Source organism: Nelusetta ayraudi, unplaced genomic scaffold, assembly GCF_046127955.1.
Source record: "Nelusetta ayraudi isolate G7.1 ecotype Tasmania unplaced genomic scaffold, CSIRO-AGI_Nayr_v1 ptg000033l, whole genome shotgun sequence".
NCBI classification, from domain to species: Eukaryota; Metazoa; Chordata; class Actinopteri; order Tetraodontiformes; family Monacanthidae; genus Nelusetta; species Nelusetta ayraudi.
In genome coordinates, this window is record NW_027466083.1 from 1,807,597 (window position 1) to 1,822,076 (window position 14,480).

General features: G+C 48.9%; 1 protein-coding gene across 9 annotated transcripts in view; it reads left to right on the plus strand.

The window, feature by feature from the left end:
* The window catches only part of sipa1 (signal-induced proliferation-associated 1), a 35,765-nt gene that overhangs the window by 9,277 nt on the left and 12,008 nt on the right, over positions 1-14,480 (plus strand). For 7 of the 9 annotated variants that reach the window (XR_012927320.1, XR_012927321.1, XR_012927322.1 and 4 more), the window contains exons 3-7: positions 9,755-11,418; positions 12,263-12,387; positions 12,486-12,674; positions 13,361-13,535; positions 13,853-13,956. Coding sequence is in view for 5 of the 9 variants with exons in the window: in XM_076031519.1 (XP_075887634.1) it covers positions 10,302-11,418; positions 12,263-12,387; positions 12,486-12,674; positions 13,361-13,535; positions 13,853-13,956 (1,710 nt within the window). In the remaining 4 variants the exon portion in view is untranslated. Of the gene's footprint in view, positions 1-8,176; positions 8,216-8,840; positions 9,103-9,754; positions 11,419-12,262; positions 12,388-12,485; positions 12,675-13,360; positions 13,536-13,852; positions 13,957-14,480 lie in introns of those variants that run through there. The other 2 variants (XM_076031522.1, XM_076031520.1) reach the window with 2 other exon arrangements.

Genomic DNA, 14,480 nt, shown 5'->3' on the forward strand with positions numbered 1-14,480 from the left:
AGCGCTGGCCCAAAAAAATGTGTTGAAGCGCGGCTGCGCTCAACGGTCACTTTATTTAACTTGACACAGATACGTACCTCGCAGGGCCCAACGTTGGCGCGCCGGTTTTGCACCCTAGTGGGGGTGGAGGGCAAAAACCCAACAAGAAATGGATAAAAGCAGAAATAACAATTCTTGCTGCAGGCGACTGCTGAACTCGACTGGGCTGGACAGGTTCTGCCCGTAATGGCCGGGTCGATGGCGTCGTGAGCGTTGGAGCGCGGCAACAATAATCCATGGAGGGAGTGGCGACGTCCCAGCGATCCACGCGTTGTGTATCGCTCACGAGCGAGGCCGCGGACGCACGCAGCTGGCCTTGCCACTGTTGCACGGCATCATATTGGTGCATGAGCTGCGCGGCGTGTTTTTATGTAGGTCAGAAAGTGCAGAGCCGCCGGTGCGCGAGACACGAGGCCACGAGCAACGGGAGAGGATGCAGACTGCAGCCAGGCCTGGTCTGTCGCCTGCAGTCAAAGAGGCTGAGCTGAACGTTTGTGTTACAGATATGACGTTTTCATTCTTCCTATTTCTCAGCCACCTGCATGGTGACATAACTGATGTAAATGTTCAGTATATTCAGTCTATTCACCTACAAATATTAGATTCTATTGCACAATATTGCATACTGCCAATGCCCACTTGTCTAATTGTAATCATTACATGTTTTGTAGTCTTACATTATAAAATGAACGTATCCATGCTGGGATGATTAGTCAATAACTGGAATCACTGTTGACTAAACACGTTGCAACTTATTAGGCAAAATTCAATTTGATCACATGGTTTTGGGGATTTTGTTTGTCTCCCCAGAAATGAGTGAATCACATCCTTTTTCACTGTTTGTCTGTTAAAAACACATTTGTGGAAAATTGACCCTCTATGACTGTGTGACCAATTTACCGGTAGTTCTTCAAAGTTACACCAGGACCCTGGAATCAACTCCAGCCACGTGTTGGTTCCATCCTCTGAGACGGCTTTGCAGCCGCCTGTTTTTTTTTCATCCTCTTCCAAACATGAAGGTCCAGCACAAATTCAGTTTTAGCAGGAAAGTGAAACTGAGTGTCATTGAGCGAGGCTGTAAGCAGTGCGCTGAATGCGGTGTGTTTTGGGGATATCTGCACAGTCTTTTGGATATCTAACCGTGAGAAGGCTGCTCCACCTCCTGCTCCATGAAAAACACAGATTTGAGTATGACTGCATCACTAGCTGCGGCGTTTCCATGACAGTTTTTCGCAAAGTAAAAGCGATATTTATAAGATTTTGACAAAGTACAATTGCGATTTGCAGGTGTTTCCATTGGATGGTGTGAAGCGCATAAGCCGTAATTCTCCTAAAATCTCGTCCCGCGAGACCCCATTTTGAGGAGGATGGAGGTTCAAAACATTAACCCATTTTCACTGGTCAGTGAACTGGTCACGTGACCCCGTGCGTCACATCCGCTGATGTGTAAATGTGAAAAAAGTCTTTCCATGACACTTGTGCGATATGCCTCTATCTGTATACGTCTGAAAAGCCAGGTTTTTTTGAGAGGTTTTTCCAAGTTTAGCTGTTTCCATGATCAGTTTTTTAGAGTGATCTTTAGGTTTTGCGCAATTCTAGGGGTCATGGAAATGCAGCTGCAGGGCCTTTAAGTCACAAGCAGCCTCATTTATAGCGCGACTGTGAACCCCCCCCCCCCCCTAAGTGATACTTGCCCCCTGAACAGAGATTTTTGGCTGGAACAACAGGGTTGAATGTCGTCCGTGTTGTCCGCTGCAGCCATTTCATGGACACTAAGCAGTGTGTGTTCGGACAATAGTGACAGCGAGGAAGTGGAAGGGGTCAGCGTCTCTTCCTCCGAGTGTCGACAAGGTGGGATAACAGAGCGCAGTGCTGAAGCGATAGCGGCCACCGCTAAATCTCCTTTCCTCTTTTTGCGAGATGCTCGCGCTGATGACGGAGGGGAAAATCGCGGGGCTGCATCTCTCTGCATAATAGGAGCAGTCATGAAGCTGGAGGGTCGCTCTCTTTCCCTCGCACGCACACACACACACACGCACACACGCACACACACACACACACCAACACACCAAGCAGCCACAGGGACAGCTGCTCTTCCTGTCGCTGTGTGTGCTGTATGAGGCTTTTATGGAGTCAGCAAAGATGCACAAAGACGCTCACGCACACACACACACACACACCACACACACACACACACACACACACACACACATTAGGCCCAGCCCTCGTACAGGCCTTAAATCTCTCACTCAGTTCCTCTGTCATACACACACACACACACACACCGGGCCTGCCACAAGGTGTATTTTCAGATGCACAGGAAGTGGCAGTGCTCTGCCAGCGCGCAGCGTCGACGTCCCTCCAAATAAGACGTCAAACAATGGCCCTAGATCGCCGCTTTCGGACAAACGTGGCGGCGCGGCGGCACGTAGGTGGCGTATCAAAACAATAGCTTTTAAATGTGAGTTTTGAAAGTGCATCAGTTTCAGGTCAGGCTATTTGTTGCAAAAGGAAGTGGGGTTTTTAATATGAACAATGCCGCCGAGGGAGCTTTTCTGAGCGCACTTCCTCCTCGCATTTACTGAAGGGAGAAGTTCAGTGATCAACACAAAGCAAAGCAGCCGTGTCTCGACGGCTTGACGAGGCTGTCGGACTTCAGCTTCATGGTCTGTACGTAAAACAACAACCAAAAAAAAAACCACATGCTGCTCTTTTTCTGCAGAAATATGAACTGAAACCTGAGGTTGACTGTGTCTAAATGTCAGACTATAGATGATGCAGGGCTTTACTGTAAAAACCCAGTCACACGGACACCAAACACCCCTTAGTGTGACTCATAACGATTCATTGCTTGTGCGTCTGCGTGCCAATCCTTGTTAGTTTGAGAGTGGACAGGGGAGCGACCGACTCATCAATTATTAACGTCCCAGTAACCCTCGTCCCCCGTATTTGCCCTGCATCGTCAATAATTTAGCAGCTGGAATAATTATTTTGAATTTTGCGGCAGATATTTGGCTGGATTCATCTGTAAACTTCAGCTTGTCCCGTTTAGATTACTTCCTGCTGTAAGGCCTTAGAGCAACCTCTGCGTGCATCTGCAGCAGCGGTGTTTGTACGACAGAGCACTGGTGCGGACCCTCCTGGTCCTCCCACCACTACGGTATAAATCCACACCCACAAGAGGACCGTGAGGGGACGCGTTCAGGGGTGATGAAGATAGCAATGATGTAATGCGTCACATTGAGGGAATATTAAAGGTCACCGTCATAGTGGCGATACACGTGTAGTGAACGATTGCTGAGGACAGAATTGGCCTTGTTAGCCAGGCTGCCAGGCTGCCAGTCTGCGTCGCTCAAAATGGGGGAAGAAGAGAAAATATCCCCGGAACAATAACGCAAACCGTCTGAGATTGATTCCCTTCTCTCCTGCCGCCGTGACAGTAAAAACAGTTGTCTGAGCAGCAGCAGGTGGAGCAGAGGCGCATCCTTATGCATCTTTGGGGACGAATAGTTCAGACTGATGTCCGCAAACAGTCTGGATGTAAAACAGACATTATGGAGTGCGAGGAAAGAGAGAGAAAAAGCGAGGGAGTGCTGCAGTGCCATCCACTTAGCGGCCTCTGGACTTGGCACAGTGAGCCGTCTGCAGTGAGCCGGCGGTGGTGGGAGGGGGAGGATGGGGAGGAGGGTGGCTGATGTCGGTGGGAATGATTGAGGATGGCTGCGCAGCAGAATGAACTCATTTTCTGAATCGCATCCAGCCACATTAAGACACGTTTGGCCCCCAGTTGGGTGTCACGTGCTCTGCAGCCGAGCTGCGATGCAACCTGATCCTGCGCGCAACTCGCCCCGCGCGGGATCAATAGCCGGTCTTTGCCAGGCTTTACATTTCCCCAAATCAATCACAATGAGGATATGATTTAGACGTCTGTGGCCGGAGCGGCATTTAACTAAAAGGGAACACTGGGCTCTGCGACCTGGAGTCTGTAAAGCTGGAAGTTTTCTACGCCCACTTGGACGGCGGCACCCGCATTGGAGGACGCCGGCGTTTACACCTGGTCTCGCTCTCTCTCGCTCTCTCTCTCTGTCTCTCTGTCTCTGTCTCTCTCTCTCTCTCTGTCTCTCTGTCTCTGTCTCTCTCTCTCTCTCTGTCTCTCACTCTCTGTCTCTCTCTGTCTCTGTCTCTCTCTGTCTCTCACTCTCTCTCTCTCTGTCTCTCTCTCTGTCTCTGTCTCTCTCTGTCTGTCTGTCTCTCTCTCTCTCTGTCTCTCACTCTCTCTCTCTCTCCCTCTCTCTGTCTCTCACTCTCTCTCTCTCTGTCTCTCTCTCTCTCTCTCTGTCTCCCACTCTCTATCCGTCGCTCTCTCTCTGTCTCTCACTCTGTCTCTCTCTCCCTCTCACTCTCTCTCTCCCTCTCTGTCTCTCACTCTCTCTCTCTCTCTCTGTCTCTCACTCTCACTCTCACTCTCTCTCTCTCTCTGTCTCTCACTCTCACTCTCTCTCTCTCTCTCTCTCTCTCTCTCTGTCTCTCTCTCTGCGCTTATTGTAAAGTCACGTGTCAAAAACAGCCCAGCTTGAGCTGATATGTGAGGCCACGCTGCGTATTACACAACCTGGGGCGGCGCAGCATCGAGTTGCCAGTGGAAAGAGGCTCTGGAGTGATGGAGTTGACGAGGCCGAAGCCGGAGCATTCGCCACTGATCACATCTAATTGCAGTTAAGACTTTAAGCCGATTCCCACGGCTCCACCTGAGCAGGAACGGGATCAAATATTGATTGTATGCATATATATTTTTTTCACCCATAGATACCTCCCACGGCTCTAAAGGTCTCAGATTACGCCCATTTTCAGAGCTTTATGCATTATCCTGCACTCTAGCGGACCAGCCTGGGATGGTAAATCATGTATAAAACAATACATTGTATTCAACAGCATATTTAGCCTCCTGTTTATTGCCTCCTGTATAAGGCATTCTATTTATTAGAAAAAAAAATCTGAAGCTGATCAATAAGACGTCCACAGAATGTGGTCTCAGAGAGCCGAATTCCCACCTTATTGGTGGTGCCATCGCTAGCTTTGGAGAAGTATGTACCCCTTTGTGACATCACAAAGGTCCAATTTTCAGAACTGTGCCCCCTCTACCTCCGATCAAGCTGCTCTGTCGCGAGCGGTGTGTCTGAACCTGGGTGGGGAAGTTGGGATTAGAAGCGGTGACGACACTTCATCCTCTCAGGGGTCAGGGGTCACTCATTTCTTCCTGTTTCACAGGACGCAGACTCGCGCCAGTGCCCGCAAAATAAGCCAGGCTGCCGTGGCTTTTTACCAGCACGTCTGACACAACAGTCCTCACACGTTAGGCTGCGTCCTGAGTGCGTGTTCACTGGAGGCCCATTAACCTTGTTTTAGACCCGGCGTGGAAGTGAGCGTCATCGACTGTCATCGCTTCAACACAGCATCCACCCAGGGCAGTAAAGTCCAAAGTGAATCTGGTGCAAAAGAACATTGGAGCATTAGCAACAATAGATATAATCCGCAGAAAGCAGATCAAGTGGTGCTGCTTCTCTGTGTAATTTCTCATTTTTCCTTTCTACTCCAAGGCTTTTCAGGCTGACCTCATCACTTCCCTCCGACACTGGAGCTCAGCGCACAAAGAAATTGATTTTTTCTGCACCAAAATAAAGGGATATCCAGACCTTTTGGAGCATAATACGTAGATCATTACTGCCCACTGCCTGCTAACAGAGCTTTAAGCTCCTGGACACAGGATTAAACACTGCTGTCTACATGCATTATTGAGTTTCTTTGGGAGAGAGAGACCGGCTCTGGTAGCGTAAGGAGATCTGAGCAGGGAGAGCAGACCTTCCTGCGACACTAATGAAGGCTCCAAAGGTTTAAAATAAAATCCTGGAGAGCCGGAGCTGTACCTCAAGGTCATCCGTCCTGGGCCGCTGAGAGGACATTGTTCTTTATATTTAGATTGATGAAACTTTCATTGTCTGTTTGCATTGATGAACATCAGGAGGCACCGCCCACACTGGATTTTTTTTTTGTGACAAAAATGTGAGCATTCTGGGCCAGGTCTGTCCTGAGCCACCATACAGTGATTCATTTAAGCTTTAGTGGCATCCAACTGTTAGAGAGCACGTTCCATAAAATGTCCTGGCTGATCCCTGCTTCCTGTTGTCTCACTTGATCTCCCATCTTTCTCAGACCAGTTGTGATGTCACGCGGTCATGCAGTAGAAAGTTATTTAAAAAAAACAAACGTTGTTTTTAAATATTAAGGAATAACTTAAGGCAATCAGTTACAAGGCAGTGAAATGTAAATTGTGTTAAACCAGAGACGACAACATCACCAGATCAAGCCTGTACACATTTCTGCACAACTTTTGGCTGCATTGCAAAGGAGAACTTCCCGTTTCTGTCTTTTGTCTTGGGCCCTCTATAGATCCCAGAGTTTCAAAGACAGGGCTGTTTTTGAGTTGAGAGGACAAACTAAAGGACAAATACCATTGACATTTGAAAATGTCAGGCTAATGCACATAGCTTGTACATTTGGAGAAGTTAGAGCGTGAGTTCCAGACAAGCAGAACGTTGATGGTGCGGGGGTCAAACAGGTCTTCCTCTTCAGTCTCCACTATGTGAAGTGTAGTGCTCACTTCTCTAATGTCGCAAAGTGTGACTTGAGTCTTTAATCTGAGACAGCAAAGAGTTATTTGATGACATTGCTTAGCATTTCTGGAAAGAAGATGGCTTGCTTTTATTTCATGTCATGTCTTTATTGATCAAACCTGATCTGGACAGAAATTAAAACAGAAACAATGTGTTTCACAAATTGAATTTATTTTTACTCCAATGGAAAAGTTAAATAAGGTAATCATTATGGCTGCCTTCCCCCGTGAGTCACTGTTGTTGTTTTCAAAGGTTACGGTCCGTCATTGCTGACTCAAACGTCGGCCATTGTGGCTCTATTCAGGTGAAGCTGGAATGAAATGGAGCCATTTTACTATCTGAGTAAACAGGATCTGTGTAAACTATTTGGTGGACTGAGCGAGGTCATCAAACCCGTTTGCAGTAAAAAAAAAAAAAAAAAAAGAAAAAAAAAAGAAAGAGTGAGTGGCAGCGCAGGGATCTTAAGACGCTCAGGACAATGTGGTTTGTACGAAGGTGTTGTGAGATATTGATTGCAAAACCTGTGTTTTGCGGCGATAGAGTGCCGTCTTCTTCCTCGGGGCGCTCTGTTGGAACAGCTGAAAAATCTGCGATTGTGGAACAAAAACAGCCTGCTGCCAATAATTTTGCACTCCCACTGTCAGACAGCGGAGAAAATTGATTGCTCACACTTTTTCAGCGGGCTTTGTGAGACATGCAGATGATACTCCGGTGCATGTTTGCAGAAAGACAAATCATTTTGTGGCCATATGGCCGATGACGTTGGCAAAAGACATACAAAGGTTGGCAGAAAAGAATCACCAAAGGCAGCTCTGGCACCATGATGTGCTCTCATGTCACCCGCTGGAGTCAAGTCAGGTGGGGAGTCACACGCGGATGCAAGTGCCTGAAATGATCAGGAGAGATAGAAACGACTGGAGCCAACCATTAATTTGTTGCATTTATTTTGTCATTCTTGTTCTGCTCCGTCATATGAAGTTTATGATCTAATCAGGAAGAACCGTAGCAGAAGACATATTTCTGTTTTAGCCCGAGCAAGTGATGGGGTTAAAAGTCTTTATTTGTCATCCCAGGCTCCACTAGGAAAGCCTTGCATGATGAGTCATCTACAAAATAACCCTCTGCAAATCTCTGGAACATAGCATATTTAGCCCCGTGTTAACAGCCTTCAGCTCAAACTGATGCTTTGTTAAAAAACAACTGTTGTGAGGAGGTTGATGGAGACCTGGCTGCGGGTGTCGTCACTGGCCCGCTGGTTATCGTTGAAATTGTATGGCCCTTTGTGACATCACACTATTTTCCAGAGCTGCATGTGTCAACGACAGTGTGCATTTTCTGGCTAGTGGAGCAAACCAAAGGAGTTCTGGACATTTTCATTTTCTCATTAACAGTTTAATAATAACATTGATAATATTTAGAGGCCTAATTTATGTTTCTTTCTTTCCTTTTTTTGTTTTTGCATTCAGTGATCTCTACACTGCCATGGTCATGACCTGAAAGCAGAGGCAGGTTCCGGTCCAAGATCTTATCAGCTGTTGCAGAAACAATTAAAAAAAGAAGAAGAATGAGGCTAATACATGACTAAATAATAGATAATCTTTCTCCAGCTGAGTCACAGCACTTGCATAATGAAAAGGGGAGATAAAAAATGTAAGATTATCTTGCAGTGAGCTCGCACAGGGCCAAGTGGGACTGGAGCATTTCAAAAATACATCAGCCTGTTTACAGTAATTGAGCCGCGCCATCCTCGTCCCCAGTGCTGCACTGTCAGTTTTAGCTTCAACTTTAAAATCAACCGAAACCTTGAAAAGTGTTTAGAACCTCAACACTTCCTGTCGTGATACTGCAGTTCCACTGCGATTGTCAACAGACATCTTCACCAGCAAAGTGACTATAAATAAATCATGGGCTGAGAGTTTGTTTTTATTTTGTCTTTTTGTCAAGGCTTTTAAACTGATGAATGCAAATGTTGGCAAAATGATTTATTATCGAAGAGGCAGGAAGCAAAGAGCCGGCAAAGCAGGGAACTGAAGACCTCTTGTGACTTCCTCATTTAATTCTACATCGTTCTTTGTGTGTGTGTGTGTGTGTGTGTGTGTGTGTGTGTGTGTGTGTGTGTGTGTGTGTGTGTGTGTGTGTGTGTGTGTGTGTGCGCGCTGGTAGCAGCGCTGCGGCACTGCACCTGCTCTATTCGCTGCGGGTTGCAGAGACGAGATGCATTTTAAAAGAACGTGACGAAGAGAAAGCGAGACAGGAAGAAGTCTAAGTTAGCACGAAAGAACCTCACGGCTCCGCAGTTCATTGACGTCAGTTCGGTGAGTGTCACAAGCGTCAAGCGTTGGTGTGAAACACTTGCTGCTGATCTGTAGCCTCAGACAAATCGCCTGCGTCGGTAAGTTGCGACCCTGACTTCCAGTAATGAATTTGAAAATGAATAGACTTTAAACAGCAGAAGCCTGCATCTGTTGCTGTTTAGCAACACATGCATCTTAATGGCTCTCAGGTTCTTTGTTGAGTGACAAGCTGATCGAAGGTGTGACTTAAGCCTCCAATAACCTCCTGTTCTGGTTACGGTTTGTGTGTATTTCTAACACTGGCGATGCAGTGACAAAAACAAACAGGCGTTTGTGTGCGGACATATGCGAGGGTGAGAGAAAGTTTTGTCTCTTGTAACTTGGCAGCGTTCTGCGTTGCTGTGTTTACTGTGAGCATGTGCGGCGTGGATACCCTGAAAATGAAATAATGACAGTATTTAGGGAAACGTTGGGATGGAGAAGACTGAAAAATGATGTAATGATGAAGAGAAAACACAGGCGTTTTCTCAGCAATAACTGCAGCATAACTTCAGGGCTGCTTGCTTTTTAGTTTTCCTTTTTGTTTTACAAAACACAATCCGATGCTTGTTTAATGAAGCCGTTCTTCTCCAGAAAGCCCCCCCCCCCCCAGTCACTGACAGCATATATAAAACATGTCGATAACGGTTGCAACTGCGTGGGCGAATTATGAAAAGGACTCATTTTCTTTCTTTTTTTCTCTTTCTGCAGGTGACCACAGGACCAGATCTCAAAACTGGAAGTGGCCCAGCGGTGAGGACAGCAGACAGACGACAGATGACATGTTAGAGCGGCTACTGGTGACGGAGTCGCCGCTGCACACAGGACAGAGGCTGTTTGGCCCACGGTGATGATCCCGTCACCCTCAACCCACCGGCAGCAGCACCCAGTGACTGGAGCCTCCTCAGCCCCGGACCTGGACGGACCCCCAGCAGCAGCACCACCACCACCACCGCCACCACACTCAGAGGCTTACAGTCCTCAGCCTCGTCTTCGCACCTCAGAGTTTTTGACACGCAGATTCAAAAGTGTTGCAACAAGCAGAGGCGTCGACGGGGAGGTCGGGGGAGATCAGCCAATCCAAAGTGGTGTGAATGTTGACTATATTTTCAGCTTTTTCCTCTGAGGGACTACACACACTTTTCTCATTTCGCACCAGCATCCTCGAGAGCAGCGGAAGCATCTTCGGCGGGACCTCGCGCAAGAAGCCCCCCGCGCCCGCTGACTGTAGCGCCAGGAGCGTTTTTCCTCGGACACCATGCAGTCTGACGACCTCTTCATCCGCAAGTTTCGCCGTCAGAACATGCGGCCGCCCGTCGCCACCGTCAACTTTGACCCCAATCGGGAGGCGGGAGTGGTGGAGTGGCCGCCCAGGAGGGAGGACGGCGACGGAGCCGACGGGGACAGCCTCACTCCCAGCCGCGTGGGCCTGCCCCTGAGGTCGGTGGGCCGCGGCCACATCATGCAGAGAAGCAACAGCGACGTCACTCTGGGAGACCTGGACTCCTCCGGCAAGGCCGGGGGCAAGGCGGCCCGAGCGGCGGGCGAGAAGGCCGGGCCGGGCTCGCAGGGAGACTCCGGCGTTCTGCTGCACCGGGAGTACGGCAGCCTTTCCTCGCTGGAAAGACAAACTCAAGCCCAGGAGCTGAGCGTGGAGGAGCAGGGGGCCCTGAGTCCAAACGCCCTGCGTTTCAAAGACCCCTTCCTCCTCCTGGGGCTGCAGGGAAACCCGCCGGAGCCCGACGGCTTCTTCAAAGGTCTCTCTCACACGCCGGGAGAGTCCCCAAAGCCCGCCAAGCCGCCGAAGCCCGAGGGCCTGAGCAAGAAGAGCAAACCTGCCACCCCTCCGATCCCTCAGCCGTGTGAAAACATTGTGGGCGGAGCCTGGGTGAGGAACTTTGCCCACTACGACGTCCAGAGCATCCTGTTCGACCTGACCGAGGTCGCCACGAACAGAGACAGCATCGGCCGGAAAAAGAACATCACCTCGGGGGCCTCGGCCGCCTCCCAGTTGCGACCCGTCTCCCAGGCCGTGCCGTCCTCACCCGCGCAGGGCAGGGGGGCCGGCGCCGGCGGCGGCAACGTGGACGACCCCGAGCAGTCGCTCATGCTGGACGAGGGCGACGGCAACGACAACGAGCTCCTGCTCAGCTGCCCGCACTTCCGCAACGAGACGGGGGGCGAGGAGCAGGTGGGCCTGGGCAGGTCGCAGGGCAGGCGGGGCCTCTGGTCCAGCCTGCGGACCCCCAACGATGCGGTGTCGGTCCTGGAGGAGCCCCGGGAGAGTCACGTCCAGCAGCAGGGCAAGAGCAACTACTTCAGCGAGCACGCAGACCTGGGCGCCCATTACTACCGCAAATACTTCTACATGAAAGGTGCGTGCAAGGTTTTCTGGTAATTTTGTTATTTATTATTATTATTATTATTATTATTATTATTATTATTATTATTGAACAAGGTCGTGTCTATGGAGGGAAAGATGAAATGGATTGAAACTGATGACTGTCAAGTCATCATGAAAATGGAAAAGAATTGCAGCTCATTCAGGGTCAAATCTGACTGCAGGCAGTTTTTATTTTGTTGCCTTGATGTGTAAAATCTTAGTAGAAGAATAATCATCATAATCATAACATGTTTGATAAGACCCAGTTGTAAATTATAGGTAAATTGTCTGTCAAGACTGTGGGAAGGCAAATAAATACTCAGAAAGGAGCACAAAAGTAATGATGATAATAGTCACACGAAAAATGTTCTATAAATGTGAGAGTAGCTGGAAGACATGATCAAAACTTTAAGACACAAAAGAATGTGGGCCCTTAACTAAAATGGGGATTTGGAGGGCAGGATTATTCAATAAGAAAAGGAGACGAGGCTGTGAAAATGAATTTCAAGAAGCGATTTTTCTTTTTCAAAAGATCCCAGTGCTGCACGCCTTATCTCCTCAGGCAGGTTGTTCCAAAGTCAAGGGGCCCTGATGGGAAACGCTCGGGCACCTCCAGCTCCGGACCCAGACTTTAGAACCTCCTCTGAGGTTTTGGGCTGACTCATAGGGTGTTGGCGCTTCTAATGCGAGTTCCTCAGTAGCAATGAGCAAATCCTGTTTTCATCAGGCAATAATAAGCCACTGCTGCTGCTGCTTAGGAAATGAATAAATTAGAAAAGAAGTCCATCGCTGCTCCTCCTCGCAGTCATATTCATGTGACCCTTTTGCCGCCACAGAACACCAGAATTTCTTCGGCATGGACGACCGCCTCGGCCCGGTGGCCATCAGCTTCCGCCGAGAGGAGAAGGAAGGATCCAGCGGAGCCCAGTACAACTGCCGCATCATCTTCCGCACTACAGAGGTGAGTGTCTATCTCCTCCCTCTGAAGCTCGCCACGGTGTTTAGCGCCCGTCGGCCCGATTAGACCACGAGTGCCGACCGTGAAACTCGTTCCCCCAGATGAAGACGCTGCGAGGTTCCATCCTGGAGGAGTCGGTGCCCTCTGCCGCCCGTCACACCACGCCCAGGGGCCTGTCTCCCAAGAGGCTGCTGGAGTTCATCATGCCTGAGCTCAACCTGCACTGCCTGCGCTTGGCCTCCAACTCCCCCAAGGTCCGCGACACTCTGCTGAAGCTGGACGAGCAGGGGGTGAGTAAGGTCACGATCTGCCGCCACAAGAGGAAGCTGCATGTGTCGGGTGGAGAGTATTTCCGGTCAGGCTCTAATAGCAGCGAAGCGAAAGTCAGATTAGTGAGATTACAGATGTCTCTGCAAATAATCTCATGGCATTTTTCCCCCCCATTTAATACTTTAAAGGTCTGGTATTAAATCCTTTTTTAGATGTTTATTTTCATCCCAGGCTAGAGCGCCCTGGTCCAAAGATGTAGACTACACAATATAAGCTCACACACACAAAGACACAGACAAAGACATCACAAAGAACTGCACTGCTTTCTGAGTCAAAACATAAAACAGTTTGATTACAATCTATCTGTCTATCTATCTATCTATCTATCTATCTATCTATCTATCTATCTATCTATCTATCAGTCAGTCAGTCAGTCAGTCAGTCAGTCAGTCTGTCTGTCTGTCTGTCTGTCTGTCTATCTGTCTATCTAAGCATGACCAGAACCCTTGTATTCTTTTGTCCTTTCTCACGCCTTCTACATTTTTCATTGAGGTTCACTCTGTTTGACAAGATTGCACAGATCTGATAAATCAAATGTTGGCCTTGAACCACCAGTAAAAAAAAATATTTGGAAAGATTGAAAGATTGTGCTCACCACCATAAACCAGGCCACTGCCAACTCTACTATTTTTGTCCTATTGTGTAGCTGAATTTCCAGAGAAAGGTGGGGGTGATGTACTGCCGGGCCGGCCAGAGCTCGGAGGAAGACATGTACAACAACGAGAGCTCGGGCCCAGCGTTCGACGAGTTCCTGAACCTGCTGGGGGAGCGCGTGCGGTTGAAGGGCTGGGAGAAATACCGAGCTCAGCTGGACAACAAGAGTGAGAAAATAAAAGCGCACATACACAAAGAGACACACACACCCCGATACCCTGTCTGGGTGTCACCTTGTCAGGGGACGTTTATCTGAAGGGCATCGGTGCTCCGCTCGCTGCCTCAGATAACTGCTATCATTGCCGCTAAGTAATCTGAGTAATGCCAAACAGCATCGTCACTGCAGATTATCAGAGAGCAGCTTTCTCCCCCTCAGCAAGCAGCAGAGAGCAACAAATGGGCCAGATTCCACCCTGACTGTGGCGCCGTGTGGATGGGAGCTGACTGCTAAATCCCTTTGTGCCTTGTGTGTGTCTCTGTGCAGCCGACTCCACGGGAACACACTCCCTGTATACGCGCTACCAGGACTACGAGATTATGTTCCACGTGTCCACCATGCTGCCTTACACAGCCAACAACACACAGCAGGTACGGTCGACGTCCTCTTCAGCCTCCCTGGCCTCTGTGGCGCAGAAGTTGTTTGTTGGTTTGTTGGTTCTTTGATTCTCCGTCACCGGTTTTCTCAAGTGTGTCACTCTTGTCCCCTGCAAAGCAACCTGCACAGCCTTGACTGAGTCTGTTCACACTGCCGTGCTTTGGAAAAGGCTTAATAGAGAAACTGCTTCTGCAGTGAGCATGACATCAAAAATTCTGCCCCCTAGTGTGCCCTCCCACCACGGGTCTCACTCCCCATCGCAGCCTGGACAGGCTTCCCTTTTCACTCGGGGTCAGATCCCAGTGTGGAGTCTGCGGTTTAAGCCCGTTGCTGACAGGGAAACTGGGCATGACGCACTAATACGTTGTAGACTAGACACACAACGCAAAGAAAGGATGATCAGGAGTTAAACTACCCTGACCTTAAAGGTTGAGGGTTTATTTATAGTATCAGCTCCATGTTTTGGGGAGCAGGAGGGTTGGTTTTTTTTTTTTAGATGAATATTTGATGGTTTTAA